General features: G+C 47.1%; 1 protein-coding gene across 3 annotated transcripts in view; it reads left to right on the forward strand.

The window, feature by feature from the left end:
• The window catches only part of LOC146809783 (uncharacterized), a 728,115-nt gene extending 711,042 nt beyond the window's left edge, over positions 1-17,073 (forward strand). For all 3 annotated transcript variants that reach the window (XM_085616628.1, XM_085616630.1, XM_085616629.1), the window contains one exon: positions 15,433-17,073. In XM_085616628.1, coding sequence (XP_085472754.1) covers positions 15,433-16,768 — 1,336 coding nt within the window. In that variant the 3' untranslated portion in view covers positions 16,769-17,073. The remainder of the gene's footprint in view (positions 1-15,432) is intronic.
• The last annotated feature ends 3,706 nt before the right edge of the window (positions 17,074-20,779 follow it).

The raw sequence follows: 20,779 nt of genomic DNA on the forward strand, positions 1-20,779 counted from the left end.
TATCCACACGATTCTACACATGGGAGCAGGACGCCATCTCACTACATGGCTTTATAAAGCCATACGGGAACTGACTAGCAAGCCACTAGACACCCTGCGAGCCGCCTGGGAAGCTGAAATCGGGCGGGCACTTCATGAAGGGGAATGGGGGAAAGCTCTGAAATACCCTAAGAAGGTCTCTAGGAACGCACGCTTTAAAAACATTCAATATCACATCCTCCACAGGGCCTATCTAACCCCCGCACGCCTCCAACGATTCTATCCTGACACTCAGTTCCTGTGCTCCAGATGTCAAGCGCGGAATGCAGACTTCCAACACATGTTCTGGAGCTGCTCCGTCATACAAATTTTCTGGCACCACATTCACACTGCTCTGGGTACTCTCACTGGGCTAACCTGTATGAACACTTGGGAGGCCAGCGCCATAGGCATCTTTCGCGCAGGTAAACAACACAAGGTGCAGACTCGTTTCCTCTCCCTAGCGGTACTCTTAGCTAAGCGCAGCATCGCCATGCATTGGCGTTCTCCCACCGGTCCACCGTTGGCGGCGTGGGTGGGAGCTACACACAAATGGGCGACGGCTGAGGAGGAGACATTGCGGGAGGAGGAGGTAAAGGGGACCCGCAAACACCCTATATCGATGGAATGAGCCATGCTATTGTTTCAATTTCGGCAGCTTTCCCCGGGCGCTGACCCGAGTGGCAGCCCCCCTGCGTCGTCAGTCCCGCGCACACAGTCACAGGCCCCACCCAACTGATCTCTCGGAACCCCACCCACGCAAGCTCATCACAAGCCCTGGCGTCTGGTATGCGGTCGCAGCCCTTGGTCGCACCCACTAGGATAAGCACACATACGTCGCAGAGGTGTCCTGCCCACACAACGCTGTATACCACCACTAATGTAACTGGATATATTCTTCCATACCCATTCCTTAGTTTGTGCCCCAGTTTCTATGCCATATCTGGAGCCCGAGACAACAGGATGTAAACATCATGCTCCCTTTTTACATTGTTTATGCTCCCTGTTTATGTACCAGCGATATACACAGCTGCTCTGTCCCACTACTGGATGTATAATCTGCTATGACTATCTGATGGTTGTGTATGATGGATAATGTCTGAAATATGAAAATGGCAATAAAAATAAGTTTAAAAAAAAAAAATAGTAGCTCTAGTCTGAGAGCTACATTTCAAAACATATGCATTCAGTTCAGTTCATAAGGCTTTATTCGGAGCTTAACACAAAGTCCATAAAAGCACATACATTACATTTAAAAAAAAACATCTTTTAAATACAAACAAAAAAGATAGACCCTAAAAAACATCCTCTATGCAAATGGTCAAACAAGCAATTAAAATACAGTTGAATAACAATTAAAAAATAATACTAGGCCTTGCCTTAATGGCTTGGAGAAGAAATGTAGCAGTAAAAAAGCAGACATCAGGTGAGGGGTTAAATAACAATTTCATGGTGTCTTTAACTGTCCTAACTCCATATTTCTTAAAAACTGGTTTTAAAAAGGCTATACGAAAGTTGCCATAGAATGAGCAGAACAATAGAAGGTGCAAAGTGCTTTGTGCAGTAGTATAATCACAAGGGCAAGGGCCAATCGGGTGCTTTTTGATACTTGGGAACGCCACCAAATGGTGGACGATCCCAAAACGTAATCTGGTCAGAACGAACCGATGGGAGGGTCTGGTTACAAAGCTCAAATACGGTTTGTAACCTATTGAATCGCAACAACTTCCGTAGAGCATACAAGTAGTAAGGTTACTACTGGCCCTCTCACGTCGCTCAGACTTTTGGGTCATAAAAACAGATTACATCTCGCTTTTGGTCAAACTAGAGGCGGCATGACTATCCTCAGATAGTTTAAAACCATAAATCTCCATGAAACTACTCGTGACAAAATTAACCCATGGAATCTTTAGATGGTTATCAATCGTAAAACAATCCTTAATAATATCTCTGTTTAAGGAGGTCTCTTCCTTTATCCAAATTGCACGCCACAACAGAAGTTGTCTAAGGGCAGCAGAATCTGAGAGATGTTGGATTCCGAACTCCCGGTGCACCAAATCCGTAGAAACTGAAATGGGTAAACATAATAATCTTTTTAGGAAGAGATTTTCCTCCACCTGTAGACTCCCGGTCAAAACGTGCCCCCAAACACCCGCTCCATAAAGGGCAATTGAAAGACACCTCATCTGGTAGATTTTCAACATATCTCTAAGCCGCTTATCCCCAATTTTTGAAGCGAACGTAAACACCCCGTGGGCACATTTCGCCATTCTAGCCCTAACATGGGTGATTTCACTGGACCAACTACCTGTCTTGGAAAAGGTTATACCTAGGTAGTTAAAAGTGTCGACCGTTTGGACCTTATGCCCTTCGATAAAATAAGAATGCGTTTTTTTGCGGCCCTTCCCACATTCCATAACGAAGGTTTTTGATTTGTTAATCATCAGCTTCCTTTCCTTAATGAACAGAGAAAACCTGTCCATTAGGCGTTGTAGGCCGATGGGGGTCCTAGAAAGAAGAACGGCATCGTCCGCATAAAGTAAAACTGGAGCATGAAAATCAAGAATTTTTGGTGCGTCTGCCACAACAGTCTTTAAAACAGAGTCAACCTCATTAATAAAAAGTGTAAAAAGTAGGGGGGCGAGCACACACCCCTGTCTGATACCACGCCTAATGAGAAACTTTGGGGTGCGCTCCCCTCCAGGGCCGTATCGAACACTTGAGCTAAGGTTAGCATATAACCTTGCCAGAAAATAAACAATGCCCTCCGGTGCCCCCATTTCAAGTAATTTCTCCCATAGGATCTTGTGGTTTACCATATCGAAGGCACTGCTTAAATCTGCAAAGCAGAGAAAAAGGGAGCCTTTCTTGGCCTTCGTATATTTCCCTATGAGAAGTTCTAGGTTGAGGCACTGTTCTACTGTCCCTCGTCCCTTCCTGAAACCGTATTGGGAATTTGCCAAAATGTTGTTCGATTCGGCCCATTCTTCTAATCTGACAAGAAGCACCCGGCTCATAATTTTCACGGAGGAATCTAGGAGGGAGATCGGACGGTAATTCTTAGCATCCCTTCTCTCCCCCTTCTTATAAATAGGAATAATAATAGATTTCTCCCAGGTATGCGGGACACCGTAACAGACAGCTGCATTAAATACTTTGGTTAGTAGCGGGCCCCATATCTCAGGTTCTTTTTTATAGACATCTATGGGCACCCCATCAGGTCCCTGGGCCTTCCCTCCTTTACTAGCAGAGATGCAATCCTGAACTTCAGATAAAGATATATCTAAGGGAATGATTGGCCAGACACCTCCCCCTGCCTCCAAAGATGTAGCTGAATCAAAAATCAGAGAAAAGTGAGAGACCCAACTTTCCGCGCTGACGTTTGCCGTCAATACAGGTATCTCCTCGTTCTTTAAGAAGGGACAATTGACTGTCGCCCAAAATAGAGAGGAATCTGATGTTTCAGCAGCCTGATCTAGCTTGTCCCATGCCTCTTGTCGTAGTTCAACCTATCTGTTGGTAACTGCAGCCTGGTAGGTGGCTCTAAGCTCCCTGATCAGGATTTTGTCCCTTGGTTTGGCTGCCAGAGCCTCTTTTAGGCCCTTGAGGGCGATGGTGCTAGCATGATCGAACCACCCCCTTTGCCGACATGACTTACCCTTAAGAGGCTTGGTAAGTTTAGCTTCTATACTGAGATTAATGTTAATAAACTTGTGCATGATTGCATCAGTTAAATCTCTGCTCTCTATAATAAAAACAATTTCGTTAACACAATTGGTAATAATGGAGTTGGACAGGATATCCGCCTTATCCCCCTTCCACCTGATTCTGGGTCCATTGGGTCGATGTGGTTCGATATTAGCTACTATATTAGGTTTAGGGCCATATTTTGCCTTCCAGAGGACGGCCTCCATAGTCAGGCAGTTGTGATCACTAATTAGATTATCAACTACCAGGGGGACTGTACACCATGGGTTAAGGCTAGAAGAAATACAAATGAAGTCAATAACAGTGTTAGCATTTCGGCCCGTGAAGGTAGGGAGGGTTTCGCCAATAGCGCCTTTCTTATTACCCAACATCTCCATGTCATAGGTCATCAGAATTTTATTTAATGATTCACCATAGGGATTATGGGGAAAATGAGGGACGCCCTCCCCCCAACAGTTTACAAAACCACAGACCCTATTTGCAGAAAATGGACAAGCAGGAGTATTAAAATCCCCTAGCCAGATAAAATCAAAGACAATATCATTTCCCGAGACAATGTTTGCCAGAGCAGACTCTAAGGCGAACACTACCTGTTGCCTAGTATTATCAAATACATTATTATAAAAATTGATTAAAAGGATATTTCTATCCGGCTCCTGACAAAGCCATAGGATCTGGGAATGGGCCCCAATCAAAACATATTTCTTTACAGTAAGTGGTACTTCCACTGAGATCAGTGTCAAGAGCCCCCCCTTGGCTCTTCCCGAGTTGGAAGCCACGGCCGGCAGTTGGTAAGAAACAAAACCATTATAATTGATGGGGTCCACACTCCAGGTTTCCTGAAAACATATAATGTTAAAAAGATTGATAAAATCAAACCAACCTAAACAAGCGTCCTTATGTAAGAGTCCCGCAACATTCCAGCAGGCAATTGAGCACGGGCCACAGTTGGCTGGAGGGGTGAGCTTATTCAGTACTGTCCAATCCCTATCATCGGAGACCTGACTTTCGGACTCACAATCCACTGGGGAATCAATAGGACTACCACAAGCACCAATAATATTAATAGGGTCGACAGGATCAGGAACCCCAGGGACCAGACTACGCCTCCCCTTTCCCAGGGAAGCGTCCTCGAATCCAATATCAGCTAAAAGGGGTACCAGTCAGTCGTTACAATCAAGCCCGCTCAGGGGCTCGAATCTATTGAACATAGGGAAAGTAGGGCCGGCACACAAGTTCCGGTCGCTTGGCCTCCACCGGTGACACTCAGCATCAGATTGAGTAACAAGATCTCTATAAAAATACCCAAAAGGGCGTAGAGAGATACCTTGGTCACTTGTAGGGAGAGATGCGGCTTTAATCAATACAGTGGAGGTAAGTTGTGGGTTCCGGAAATTAATGACAATACAGTCTCCCTCACAAGTCTTACGGGATTTGCCAACCCAATTGGTTCTTCTAGTGCTTAGGATATCCTTTGATAGGGCTACAGGGAAGCCACACCGTCGATGAAGCCAGTCCACAGTCTTATTCTTTAATGACGAGTGGGATTCACCAAAGCCATAGTTACTACCGGACTCTCTAACTGGGGGAACGTTTGTCAAGACTGCCATGAAAGGTGCACAAGTCGGTGGCAAATCCGGTTGAGGGCTACTAAGACTGTTAGCGTTTACATTGGGGCCCAACTGCTTCCCTATTACTGGATCAAAGGGTGGATTAAAGGGACCCGGCCGCTGAGGGGGAGTATTGGGGACAGCGGATGGTACTTCACAAACATTCCCAGTACAAAAATTAGAATTTCTGCTACCTGCCGTTAAAGGAATTGAGTTAGAAGTAATAGGAATTACCTCTGCCAGTCCTTGTTCATTTGTTTTTGCCTCAGTACCAGCCTTAATAAGTGAGTCCAATAAACCTCCCAGTCTGACTACTTCATCTGTAAGTGTAGCGAGTTTAGTCAAAATGGGTCTAACCAATAAGTCAAGCTTGACATCTATGGCGTTAATCAGAAAGTCAAGTTGCTCATTATCTAGAGTGATCTTAGTACCATCCAATGATGCTGATTGATCTCGTTGAATATTGGATATTATGGGGTCAGTTCTCTTAGTGGAGCGGTTCCCCCCTCGTTTAGGCTGTGTAATTTTACTATAGTTCCTGCATGAGCGTAATAATCTTTGTGGCCTTGGGGCCGTCAAGCAAGGAGTAGGTGAGACAGCTTGGCCAGAATCCGTATCATTAGAAGGGCCAGGGGTATCACTAACCACGCTTGTGATATCCTTTGGAACACCCAGTATCGAACAATCTATAAGATCTGGAGAAATAATAACATCTTGGTTGGTACTAGACTGGAGGACCAGTTGGTTGAGCGGGGGGGGACTCGTGCATGGTGGCCCTGAGCGTCCTAGGGACTTCCTACGTTCATGGTTGATTTTGTCAACCATCTTGACCAAATAATTATCCAGGGTGGTGGACACAGCAGCAGGTTTAGCTTTAGACATTGTGACTGGGCCTGGCCTATAACAAATCCTCACAGCAGACTGATACCGCAGGAAGCGGGAAAATATTGACTTACTCTAAATGTAGCTGCCTATCCCAATTAATTAATCACATGGGACTGCCAAGCACCTTATTGACCGATCCTGAAAACAGAACTGTCTGATCGGGTCCAACAGCTAACTAAACGAAATATTAACTTACAATAGACCAGTATGCTGCCCCCTCCTTCCCCCTCCTGTCCCGGACTGTCTCAGACTGTCCGCCCTTTGTCCGGGCTTCGTCCGGCGCGTCCCGCACGCGTACCGCGTAGCGGTTATCGGTGAGACTTAAATAAGATGAGTGGGCGTGGAAGCACAGGTGTTACGCCGCAGGGGCTGGTGGGTGACTGAGTCCCGTAAGGCTTTCCTTTCCTTTCCCCTCTCTACTCGCTCTCCAATGGCGGCGATATGGGCCCCTCCTGGGGCGACAAGCTGCAGGCAAAAAAACAGCGTCCTTAGGTGAAGCAACGAAGCGGGACCCGCGGCAGCGGGTTCCGCGAGCTGTTATAAGCAGTAGATGGGCGGGGAAGCACAGGTGTTGCGCTGCAGGGGCTGGTGGGTGACTGAGTCCCGTAAGGCTTTCCTTTCCTTTCCCCTCTCTACTCGCTCTCCAATGGCGGCGATATGGGCCCCTCCTGGGGCGACAAGCTGCAGGCAAAAAAACAGCGTCCTTAGGTGATGCAACGAATCGGGACCCGCGGCAGCGGGTTCCGCGAGCTGTTATAAGCAGTAGATGGGCGGGGAAGCACAGGTGTTGCGCCGCAGGGGCTGGTGGGTGACTGAGTCCCGTAAGGCTTTCCTTTCCTTTCCCCTCTCTACTCGCTCTCCAATGGCGGCGATATGGGCCCCTCCTGGGGCGACAAGCTGCAGGCAAAAAAACAGCGTCCTTAGGTGAAGCAACGAAGCGCGACCCGCGGCAGCGGGTTCCGCGAGCTGTTATAAGCAGTAGATGGGCGGGGAAGCACAGGTGTTGCGCCGCAGGGGCTGGTGGGTGACTGTGTCCCGTAAGGCTTTCCTTTCCTTTCCCCTCTCTACTCGCTCTCCAATGGCGGGGATATGGGCCCCTCCTGGGGCGACAAGCTGCAGGCAAAAAAACAGCGTCCTTAGGTGAAGCAACGAAGCGGGGCATTACATATCATATGTTCACACATAAATAGTTCTTGAGGTTAAAAATGGTGATTTCATAAACTAATGTGTAAACATATGTTCGAGGCATATGAGCTGCAGAATTCACACACTGTGCATAGATCGCCATCTGGTGTTGGGCTTGGATGCTTGCACCTTGTTGTCTAGGAAGAAGTATTTTGTAGTCACAAGATAGGTGACTCCTCCCTTGACAATAGTGTGCATGGGCATCGACTCCATTCTCAGATAATTTTTTCTGCCATCGGGTTCAGATGTCAGCGCTCCGGTTCGGTACCGTGTTATCCAAACCTTTTCGACGCGCAAAGCATATCAAATTTGACGGTATTGTCTTTGATGGCGTACTTTTAGACGCGCTACTCAAATACTCTATTCCGGTCGTCCACGCGGGCCGCTGGGCCTATCGGTGACATTCGGGCCTACGGCTAATGAAAAGGACTCCACTCAAAAAATGCCCCCAGTGTGGAGCTAAATTTCCACACAGCGACCAACACAAGGTCTGCAACCTCTGTCTCTCGCCCGGGCACAAGGAGGAAAACTGCCAAGCCTGCGCCTCCTTCTGCTCCAAGAAGACTATCCGTGATCACCGGGCGCAACAAGCTGCACCGGTGCCAGAAGACATCTTCGATGAAGGCCCATGATGTTCCGGTGGCAGAAGATTCAGAGGATCTGGTCATCGGTTCCGAGGCAGACGACTCCGACTCTGATGACCACATCACTCCAGGTCAACGATTGAGTACAAGTGCCCCTGCCCTGACCCTACCCGAGAAAAAGAAGGCACCGGTCAAAACTTCGCCTGCAGGCCCCAGTCGCAACCGAAACAAAGCTTTATAAGCCCGCCCTCGAGCTCGGCTCCGAAGACAAAAGAAAAGCCTTCCGGCAGCTCAAGACCAAGGAAGCCGCATATCAGTGCACCACAGACCCCGCGGCACCGAAGCCGGGAGCTCATCCTACTCCCGCAATTTCCAAAAAGACATCGGCTCCGAACACCTCGGTAGCGAAGGCGCAAAAGGCCTCGGATCCAAAACCAAAACATTCGGAACCGAAGAAGATTTCCGACTCAACACCGAAGCCGAAGGATCCAAAAACCCCATCAAAGACTCCAGAGCAGAAATCCAAACCTCGCTCGGGACCGGTAAAAATCGGCACCGAACGCGGTTACCGAAGAGGAAGAACTTTTTCGGCCGGATCCCATCGATCCGAAACAGAAAACTCTCCAAGTGGACCCCAAGACAGGCCGTATTGTCAACGTTCCACACACGAAGAGGAAATTGGACACCCCACACATCCCTGATGTGCCTGTAAAAAAAAGAGACTGTGCCACTTCACCTTTAAGACCCTCTTCTCCTGTTCTTCCTACTAAGCCTTTCTCTCCTCCAAAGTCTCCCATACTTCCTCCCTACTCACCACCACCACAGGATGATGATGATTTAGGGGGTGGTGGAGGAAATAATGACCCTTTCACTGACCCTGATGACACAGACGTGCCACAGGACCCATGGGATGACTATGATGACCCAGTAGGTCTTCGAGACCTTCCTGATCCCAATGCATACCCGACAAAGCCATCACCCCAGATGACAATATTGGCTTTAGTCAGCTCATTTATAGGGCTGCCCAGTACCTTGGTGTTCAAATGCATTCGGACCCCACAGAGGAAGACTTCCTACTAGACACGTTTGCACAGTCACAAACGACAGTACAAACTTTAGCCATGTTAAAAGGTGTCATTAAACATGCCCTAGACATACTCAGAGACCCTGTAAGGGCTAGAATTCTGAATCCTAGAATTGATCAAAAATATAAACCCGCCCCAAATGATCCCACCTACATCAAAGGTCAACTTCCCTTAGATTTCCTAGTAGTGACCAACGCTAGAAAGTGTGCCAACTCTCAGACCCCCGGTGATACTCCACCTCCAGATAAGGAGTCTAAATTATTAGACGTTTCGGGCAAGCGAGTTGCTGCCCAGGCAGCTAATCACTGGAGGTTAGCCAATGCGCAGGCATTACTTGCCAGGTACAATAGGGCTCATTACGACGAGCCTGAATCCCTAATGCAGCATTTGCCTGATCAGTACAAAACCAATGCCAATGTTTTGATTCAAGAAGGCAAAATAATAACAAATGCCTCAACTAAATGTGCCCTCGATGCAGCAGATACCACATCTAGATCCGTCAACACTAGTGTGTTACTAAGAAGACATGCCTGGCTGCACATTTCTGGTTTCAAACAGGAGGTACAAACGACTATCCTCAATCAGCCGTTCAATCAGGAACAGCTTTTTGGTCCAGCTGTAGATACAGCTTTAGAAAAAATGAAAAAGGACACAGAGACTGCTAAATCCATGGGAGCATTACAGTCTCCATCCACACGAGGTTCCTTTCGACGCTCCTTCTATAGAGGAGCATTGAAAAACATCAGTACAGACACGGTTGCTTCCTCATATAAAAACACCACACAAACAAACATAAGGGATATTTTAGAGGTGGGTCCAGAGGAAATAACAACAAGGGTAAAGGCCGAGGTAACAACCACACTCGCGCCTCTCCCACTAATAAACAGTGACTTCCCTCCACTCCCTCCAGACCATTCCACTCCGGTCGAAGGGAGACTCTCACAGTTCCTACCTGTCTGGAATTCCATCACTACAGACAAGTGGGTAAGACATATTATCCAGTATGGTTACTGCCTGGAACTTACTGCAAATCCCCCCACCATACCACCCAAGCAGCGTCCGATGTCCACAGAACATCTGACACTCCTAAAACAGGAAGTTCTCTCACTGCTTCAAAAGCATGCCATAGAACCAGTCCACATACAGAATCAAGGGACCGGAGTAGACTCCATGTATTCCCTAATCCCCAAATAGGACGGTACTCTATGGCCAATACTGGACCTCAGACCTCTCAATCTCTGCATACAATCAGATCATTTTTACATGATCACTCTTCAACAAGTCCTTCCACTGCCTCAACAAGGCGACTTCCTTGCTACACTAGATCTCAAGGACGCCTACTTCCATATTCCCATACACCCTGCTCACAGGAAATATCTAAGGTTCACAGTGGACGGCCAACACTATCAATTCAAAGTTCTCCCATTCGGGGTGACCACACCACCCAGGGTATTCACAAAGTGCCTTGCGGTAGTAGCGGCGCACTTGCGAAGGCAGCAAATCCATGTATTTCTATACCTGGACGACTGGCTGATAAAAGCCGAGTCACACAACCAATGTGTTCGCCATGCTTATTAAACCATTCAACTGCTACACAACTTGGGGTTTACAGTAAACCATACCAAGTCACACCTTCAGCCCTCCTACCTACATCAGTATCTAGGAGCCACAATAGACACTTCCAAAGCCCTAGCATACCCCAATCCAGCCAGGATAGCCAATATGCAAACTCTCATCACCAAGTTTCAACCCCAACACTCTCTTCCAGCACAAGTGTTTATGCAGCTCATAGGGATGATGGCCTCTTGCATTTTCATTGTACCTCACGCAAGACTTCAGATGCGCCCTTTACAAGAATGCTTAGCACGTCAGTGGAACCAGGCTCAAGGTCAACTTACAGACCTGGTGTTGGTGGACAGCCGCACCTATCGCTCTCTGCAGTGGTGGAATACACAACATCTTTCCAGAGGGCGGCCGTTCCTAGAGCCAGTTCCACAGATAGTGCTAACAGCAGACACAACACTCACCGGCTGGGGAGCCCATCTCCTAAACCACACAATTCAGGGCAGGTGGACCACCCAACAAAGCGCACTCCTCAACTAGAACTACTGGCAATATTTCTAGCGTTAAAGTCATTCCAAACACATGTCCTCAACAAGACTGTCCTAGTCCGCACGGACAATATGACAGCCATGTATTACATACAAAAACAAGGAGGGACTCGCTCTTTGCAGTTATCTCACCTAACGCAAAGCATATGGAGATTGGCCATTCCACAAAACATATATCTTCTGGCGGAACATCTGCCAGGCGTGAACAATCAGATTGCGGATCTGTTAAGTCATCAAACTCAACAGAATCACAAATGGGAACTTAATCCGGAAGTTCTTCAACCCTTTTTCCAAATGTGGGGATAACCAGACACAGATCTGTTCGCCGCAAACGCAAAATGCCCAACCTACGACTCCAGGTTCCCACAGCCGTTGTCCAAGGTCAATGCGATATGGATGTACTGGTCAGGCAGATTTGCGTGCGCTTTTCCGCGACTCCTGCTCATTCTGCTAGTAGTAAGCAAGCTCAAACAACAGTCTCTCAAGATGATCCTGGTTGATCCCACATGAGCACAGCAACCATGGTTCACAACACTACTCGAACTCTCAGTAGTTCCACATCAAAAATTACGGCTCTCCTCAAAGCTGCTCACGCAGAACCATGGAGAGATAAGGCACCCAGATCCAGCACAACTGAATCTATTGATCTGGCTCCTGAAATCCTAGAGTTCAGTTACCTCAACCTCCCACCCGACTGTATGAACATTATTAAAGAAGCCAGACGCCCTACTACTAGAGCGTGCTATGCAGCTAAATGGAAATGATTCGCCATTTACTACAATAACAACAAAATTGACCCATTAGATGCTTCAATTCAAAACATTATTTGTTACTTGCTACATCTACAAAGATGCAATCTGGCATATTCATCTATAAGATTACATCTGGCTGTCCTTACCGCCTACCTAAAAAACAGACCGCATTTGTCATTGTTAAGAGTACCCGCTATCAAAGCTTTTATGGAAGGCCTTAAAAGGATGATTCCACCCAGACTGCCACCCTCTCCAGTGTGGAACCTAAACATTGTTCTTACTAGACTCATGGGTCTCCCATTTGAGTCTTTACACAAATGTGAATTACAATTCCTTACATGGAAAGTAGCTTTTCTTGTCGCAATCACCTCTCTCAGAAGAGTAAGTGAGATCCAGGCTTTAACCATACAAGAACCATTCTTACAAATACATCGTAACAAAGTGGTTCTTAGGGTAAATCCAAAATTTCTTCCTAAAGTAATCTCTGCTTTTCATCTTAATCAACCAGTATTTACCAGTGTTTTTCCAAAACCCTGATTCGGTAGCGGAAAGAGCTCTTCACACGCTCGACGTCAAAAGAGCATTACTTTATTACATAGACAGGACGAAAGCCTTTAGAAAGACAAAACAACTGTTTGTAGCTTTCTCTCCACCTCATAAAGGCAACCCTATCTCCAAAGCTGGAATTGTCAGGTGGATAGTCCAATGCATTCAGATATGCTACCAGAAAGCAAAAAGCAAAGTAACAATTCCCCCAAGAGAGCATTCAACACGCAAACTAGGGGCTTCCATGGCATTTTTAGGGAACATTCCCCTAAAAGACATTTGTAAGGCAGCGACATGGTCGACCACACACACCTTCACCAAACACTATTGTGCAGATGTGCAGGCAAAGCAACAAGCTTGTGTAGGCCAGGCTGTTCTTAAGACACTTTTTCAAACCACTGCAACTAATACAGGTGACCACCGCTAGGGGAGACACTGCTGTACAGTCTATGCACAGAGTGTGACTTCTGCAGTTCATATGCCTCGAACGGAAAATGCAACTTATCAGTATGCATCTGTTATTGGCATGTAGAACTGCAGAGATTCACACGCCCACCCACCTCCCCGGAACCTGTATCTGTTCCAATGTTATCTTACTTAGATACATTCACATGGACATCTTTTCTGTTTCTACAAACTCCATCATTTCCCATCATGGCGCAAAACAATCTGAGGATGGAGTCGTTGCCCATGCGCACTATCGTCCAAGGGAGGAGTCACCTATCTCGTGACTACAAAAGACTTCTTCCAGGACAACAACAAGGTGCAATCATCCGAGCCCAACACCAGATGGTGATCTATGCACAGAGTGTGAATCTCTGCAGCTCTACATGCCAAGAACAGATGCATACCGGTAAGTAGCATTTTCCTTTCTAACCCATTGCACACAATGCAAAATTAACATACAATATAATTTTGTCTGTACTAGATACATGTGGAAAAACTAATGGTAGTAATTTTCTATTGATTAATATTGTACAAAACATGATGATAATTCTTGCTAACGTCTACGGTCCCAACCCGTGGATCACCAAAACAGTGCTTATATCTCTATTCAGAGTTGATGGATTTCCAATATCTCAAAAAATATCATCCAGGCTGTACGTAATAAGTAGAAATGGCTGCCATAGTTCATGATGCAGTCACAGTTCTTTTTCCCTTTGAGAACCCTGCCATCCCTAAAATCATTCATTGACTTTATAGTTGCCTTTGACCCTGTTGCCTACTCTGCTGCCTTTTGGCTAGGTTCACATAAGCAAACACAAGGAGATGATGGACGGAGCGTTGCAACTTTTCAGACACTCACCCCCATCACAGATCTGGGTTGAATTCACCATTGTTCTTTAGCTCACTTCGCCACCTCAGTTCAGACCCAGCTATATGCAAATCAGTCTTGACCCTGTGCCTCATGGGAGCAGTCCAGCTCTAACTGCCAAGCCAGGTATTCCCTGAAGCGGAAACAAGCATCCTGGGACCGGTTTCGGGGTAACACGCGTCATCTGCCTGGCTAGAGTGAATCCAGTGGCAAAGTTCACATAATACAAATGCCAACTATATGTATATAAAACTGCACACACAGGCTTCAATAGCAGGCCTGAGAACATTTTAAAGGTCTACCTAAATTGGTGGCATAATCAATGCTGCCGGCCCACTAGTAGCATTTAATTTACAGGCCCTGGGACTTCCAGGTAAATTATATGTGCCAATTGGGTGTAAGCCAAATCTACCAATTTTTAAGGAGAGCGCCTAAGCGCTTTATTACTGGTTAGCAGTGGTAGATAGTACAGAGTCCTAAAGCCAGTTAAAACGAAGTCAGCAAAACAGGAGGATTGAAGGCAAAAGGTTAGGGGAGAACTATGTCAAGAATGGCAGGCCTAACAACTAAGTATTTATATAAATTAATTTGTTTCTCCCTTCCTTTTTGGATCACACTTTCTGTTTTTTATAACTCCAATTCACATTTATTTGCACAAATAAAAATACAATTAGGTCTTGTAAAGTTGTCATCTATAAAGTGACGCCAATTCCAGATGGGCAACAGTTTCCACTTGTGTGAACACATCAGGATTTATCTGGAACAAAACATCTCTTTTAATCAAAGAAAACACTGGATTTTATTGTGTTCATATAAACAACATTGAATCCTTCAATACTGTACAGTAATTTAAGCAGTGTATACTATGCTTTATATTTTACTTGTATTATTGTTGCCTTCGTGTAGCTCATGGATATAATTGCTGTAGGACAAAACAAAGTGTGTCTGACTTTTACTTTAATCTGTACATGTGCACGTAATGAAATGAATGTATGGGCTCATCCAATAAAAATAGAATTAATGGCAAGACCTCTGTAAACAGCTTTTTTGTTAAAAAAAAGAAAAGAGCGAGAGTATGAAAAAAACATGCTGTTAAAGGATTAAAAAGGGCAGACTCATGAATTGCAATTAATGAGTGCACCCTAAAAGCCTCAATTATTGAGACGTATGGAACATTTTTCTGGGTAAGTCCCACTGGTGTCTTAGTTCCCTATGATATAGTAGCTGTTAACAAAGAGCACATTACCAAACTCACAGCAGTTCTACCTTTACTGCAGACTTCAGTCTTTAAAATTACTCTTTTTTTAGCTGGCCCGAACAGATTTAAGGGGCAATTTCCAACACTCCTTTAAGTGGCGGATTATCTGGAGGCTTGGAATAGATTTATGGATTAGGATTATGGACTGGGAAGAACAGAGTCACATCATGCTTTCTGCGCCTACATGAGCTGCTAATGTTAGATTTCTTGGTATGTGGGCACCAAAGTTACAAGTAAGTACCCATTTTCTTCTTTGTATCCCGTTGGGTGCTTCTGGCTTGGGTATGAGGTAGCGTGGCTAACATTCTGTATGAACACGAATCATTGTGGAACTTTTTCCATGTTTATTCAGAAATATCTTTCCTTCTTCTCCAGGGATACCTTCGCCTGCCCATCAAACATCATTTTAAGAGTGGGACCGAACTTTGACTGTCTATCTATCAAGCAGGCGATGTTGGAGCATAACCATGATGTCAGTGAAGAGGAGTTTGCCATTCATTACCCACAGTGCAGGCTGAAGGCCAACCCCCACTTTTTACTGGAGTTGACCAACAGCATCTCTAAACAGTTTGTGATGGCCAGTGACCTCCAAAAGCTGATGGAGCGAAGTTGTGATGAACAAGCAGATCTTCAACATCTCGTGGCAGAACTGTTATCCTTATTTGAGGTAGACAGTAAGGCAAAAGTGAAGCTGGTTTTCTGCCCTGATGAAGTGGCACTGGAATGTGTCTTCCTGATGACCTCTCGCATGAGGAGCTTGCTCCAACGTTTCCCCTCAGTCCTCTTCTTGGAACAGTCCTTGTGTGTGAATAAGAACTTCAACCTGTACACAGTACTGTGTGAGGATGCAGATGGTAGGGGCCGTGAATGTGCCTATTTCCTTACTCACAAGGACAGTCAAACACCTGTGAGGTTCATGGTGGTGTCCTTGATGCAGAGCATTCCCGGTACATTAAAGCCTCATATAAAGAGTGTTGTCCTTCACACAGATTTGGCGGAGCTGGATCTTATCAGTCCACTGCTTCCAAATAGCACGGTTGTAATGAGCCAAGCCTATGCTCTGGAGGCCCTTTACAGCCAGGTGGATCAAGAAGACCCATCTGTCCGCCAGACCTTGAAGAACATCATCCAAAAGCTAATATTCTCCCATACACCTGAGGATTATGAGTTTCATTTGAAAGAGCTGGCAGCTGTCTCTCTTTCTGGATTTTTTACATATTTCCTGGAGAACTGGCACCATCGCAAGGAGATGTGGGTGGCCTGCTGGGGACTCAAGAAATCTGAGCGTGCACGGTTCTCTGAGCTGCTGCTTCATCATCAGGTAATGCTAAGGTCAGCCCTGAGTCCCCCCATGACACCAGCTGAATGTGTGAGAGGGATAATGCGACAACAGAGCCTCTCTGTGTTAACTGCAACACTGAATGAAGAAAAACTTTATGCCCTCTATCAATCAGCCTGCCCACCCTTTGGACTCAAGTTAGTGCAAGAGGAAATCAGCCTAACCAAACAGGGTTGCTATGAAGTGACTGAGCTGGAGCAAGGTTTTGTGTTGAATGATGGCACATCAGACTTCCACATAGACGAGGAACTAACCAGCTGCAGCTGCTCCATATACACGCATAGTCACCTTCCCTGTCGGCACCTATTTGCTGCCAGACTTTGGGCTGGTGAACCTGTCTTTGACCTCAAACTGATCCAGGGGCAGAAGTAAGGGGTCAGAGAACATCATTCTGATCGTTAACGTTTTGACTTTTATGGGGAGCAGGAAAAAATCGCTACTGGCTATCGGAGCCAGTCTTCATTACCGCAGCAAACTTGACAAATTTGTCTTTCTGAGACCGAAACTCAATTGTGTATGGAATTCCTAAGTTATGGTATCACTTTAATATCCATTCCCCGGAAAAAACAATGTGGTTAGGTGGATCCCCCTCACATTCTTGTGAAATCGGCAATGGCTGCTGTGAAAAGGTTACTCAGATAATGCATTTTATAAAAAATCTTCTAAATTATGTAAAACGCAGTGTCGTCCTGATCTCTTGGCAATGTTTTTAGATTCTCAGTTGGTAAGCTTATGGGCAAGCTGGAGAGATATCTGGTTCTGTGGCAAGAGTGGAAGTATGATAAAACATTAGTGGCTGATCACTGTTGTACAGGATTGCAGTGGCCATTAATTTGGTAAATTGATGTTCGAGGCATATGAGCTGCAGATTGTACACTTTGCATAGATCGCCATCTGGTGTTGGGCCCGGATGTTTGCAGTTTGTTTTTCTTCTTGGACAGTCTTTGGAAGTCACGAGTTCGGTGACTCCTCCTTCGGTCCATACTGCGCATGGGCTTCGGCTCCATCCTCAGATTGTTTTTTTCCAACATCGGGCTCGGATGTGATACTTCGTGCTCCGGCTTCGAACTTTTCCAGTTCCAGCCTCGACGGAAAATCCTTCGAGATTCTTCATCAATCATCTTCTTCATCTCTCTTAGAGGCACTTTCTCGATTCCACACATCGGCACCGGCCTTCGGGCCCTCCTCGACTCCGGTCCCGGCCGATGGAAAGGACTCCGTTCAAAAAGTGCCCAAAATGTGGGTCTAAATTTCCCCACACCGACCTCCATCAGGTGTGTAACCTTTGCCTCTCTCCCGAACACGAGGCCCGAGACTGCCCCGCCTGCAAGTCTTTTCGATCGGAAAAGACCATCCGGGATCGAAGAGCTCGACGCACCATGGCGCACTCATCGACCTCGGCTCCACCGGACATCTTCGGAGATGACACCGGAGCTTCGGGGCAACAACACACCGAGCAGGAGGAAGATATCGTCAGCGCTTCCGAGGCCGACGACTCCGACCTGGAGGACATCACACTGGCGCAGACGGTCGTGAGTACTCTACCCCATCCCACCCCCGCGCCCATATCCAAAGAGACTCCGGTTACACCTTCGCCTCCGGGCCTAGGGAAAACCAAACATGCAGCTTCTATCACCCCGCCTTCGGGCCCGGTGTCGAAGCATCACAAGTCTCACGGCAGCTCGGGCTCGAGCCAGCCCACTCCTGGTGCCGACAAACACCGTTCGGCACCAAAGAAAGTGACACCCGGCTCGGCTCCGAAGCCACCGGTGCCGAAGCCTGGACTCTCGGTGCCGACAAAACACAAGCATAAATCCCTCGGCACCGCCGCTCCCGCGCCGAAGCCTACCTCGACACCGAAAAAACCGGAGGTTCCAAAAAAGCATGGCGCAGAGAAACCACCCAAGTCCTCGGCTCCGAAAACATCGGCGTCAGCAGACGATTCGGTGCCAACGGAACTATTTACACCTGATCCTTCTCAAAAAACCTTAACAAAGGATCCAAAGACTGGGCTCTTGATTTTGTCTATCAAGAAAAGACGTCTTGACACACCAGCTCCTCCTCCACCGCCAAAACGGAAGGACTCTGCCACATCTCCTCTCAGAGTGCCCTCCCCACCACCTCCTACACCTCCTCCACCTCTTCCACCTCCTCTCCCTCCCAGGTCTCCACCACCCTTGCCTCATCACTCCCCAACCCCGTCTCCAGAACCAGATTACGGGGATCCAGATTATGATCCAGCGGACGCCCCGATGGACCCCACACCCCCAGGGACCCCAGACCCATGGGAGGATTACCAAAACCCTGACATACCAGATGTGCCTCAGAATGACCTCTACCCATCCAGGCCATCTCCCCCGGAGGACTCACTAGGGTTTCACCACTTAGTGCAGCAAGCAGCACACTATCATGGGGTAGAACTACATAGCGAACCAGTTGTGGAAGATTTCCTACTGCATACGTTTGATATTCAGGATAAATCTACAGCCATCTTGCCCATGCTTAAGGGTGTTACCAAACATGCAGCAGAGGTGTTCAAGGACCCAGTCAGGGCCAGGGTCTTAAACCCCAGAATAGAAAAAAAGTATAAAGCAGCCCCCACAGATCCTGCATACATTAAAGGACCTGCTCCTTTAGATTCACTGGTTGTGTCCACAGCTAGAAAGCGGTCCAACTCCCAGTCCTCAGGTGAGGCTCCACCGCCAGATAAGGAATCAAAACTCTTAGATGCGTCTGGTAAACGCACTGCCTCGCAAGCGGCAAACATTTGGCGCATTGCGAATACACAGGCGCTGCTTGCGCGTTATGACAGAGCACACTACGATGAGCTTGAGGCTCTTATGCAACACCTCCCAGAGAAACACAAACGTAAAGCTCATGACCTAATACAGGAGGGTAAGCTCATTACTAACACCTCCATTAAATGTGCCCTCGACGCAGCGGACACTGCTTCTAGAGCTATAAATACTAGTGTCCTGCTTCGCCGTCATGCCTGGCTCAGGATCTCCGGGTTTAAGCCAGAAGTCCAGGCATCCATACTAAATCACCCCTTTGACCAACAACACCTATTTGAGCCAAAGGTGGACGAAGCATTCGAAAAAATGAAAAAGGACACGGACACAGCAAAGTCTATGGGGGCATTACAATCCCAAACCCCTAGACGCTCCTTTCGGCGTTCGTCCTTTCGTAGCACAGGCAGAGGTTACTCCACCGATAGTGCCTCTACCTCCTACAAGTCACCTCCTCAAACTAACTTCTCAAAGGGCTACCAAAGAGGTGGATACAGGGGCAACAACAATAAGGGTAGGGGCAAAACCAACACCACCCGTTCTGCCACACCGCCCTCACAATGACTTCCCCTCGCTCCCCCCAGACCATCCCACTCCGGTCGGGGGCAGACTACAAAACTTTATTCACACCTGGGAGTCCATAACATCGGACAAATGGGTGACCCAAATTATTCGGTCAGCGTACTGTCTCGAACTAACATCTACCCCACCCAATATTCCACCAAGGCACCGTACAATGTCACAGGAACATTCCACACTGCTCAAACAGGAGGTGCTCTCCCTCCTACAAAAACACGCTATAGAGCAAGTCCCCGTCAATCAGCAAAATTTAGGGGTCTACTCTCTGTATTTTCTAATACCAAAAAAAGACGGGACCCTGCGGCCCATTCTGGACCTCCGGCCTCTAAATGCACACATACATTCGGACCATTTCCACATGGTCACTCTCCAACAAGTCCTCCCACTCCTCTGTCAGGGAGACTTTCTCACTACCTTGGACTTGAAAGACGCATACTTTCATATTCCAATACACCCTTCTCACAGGAAGTACCTCAGGTTTGTGGTGGACGGTCAACATTACCAATTCACGGTTCTCCCCTTCGGGGTCACAACCGCACCACGGGTGTTTACCAAATGCCTAGCGGTAGTAGCAGCACACCTCAGACGCCAACACATTCACGTCTTCCCTTACTTAGACGACTGGCTGATAAAAGCCGCGTCCTACGACCAATGTGTGCAACATACAAACAGCACCATCCAACTGCTCCACCAGCTAGGCTTCACGGTGAACTACCAAAAGTCCCACCTCATACCGTCTCACACAAAGCAATATCTCGGGGCCACTATAGACACCTCCAAGGGTATAGCCTATCCCAATTCAGCCAGAATCGCAAGTATACAAGCCTTGCGCCAAACATTCATTGCTCAACACTCTCTCCCAGCAAGAGTGTTCATGAAGCTAATAGGGATGATGGCATCTTGCATCTTCATAGTGCCCCATGCAAGACTCCACATGCGTCCACTCCAAGAGTGCCTAGCACGGCAGTGGAACCAGGCCCAGGGACAGCTGACGGATCTGGTGTTGGTGGACGGC

Source organism: Triturus cristatus, chromosome 7 (assembly GCF_964204655.1).
Source record: "Triturus cristatus chromosome 7, aTriCri1.1, whole genome shotgun sequence".
Lineage (NCBI taxonomy): Eukaryota > Metazoa > Chordata > Amphibia > Caudata > Salamandridae > Triturus > Triturus cristatus.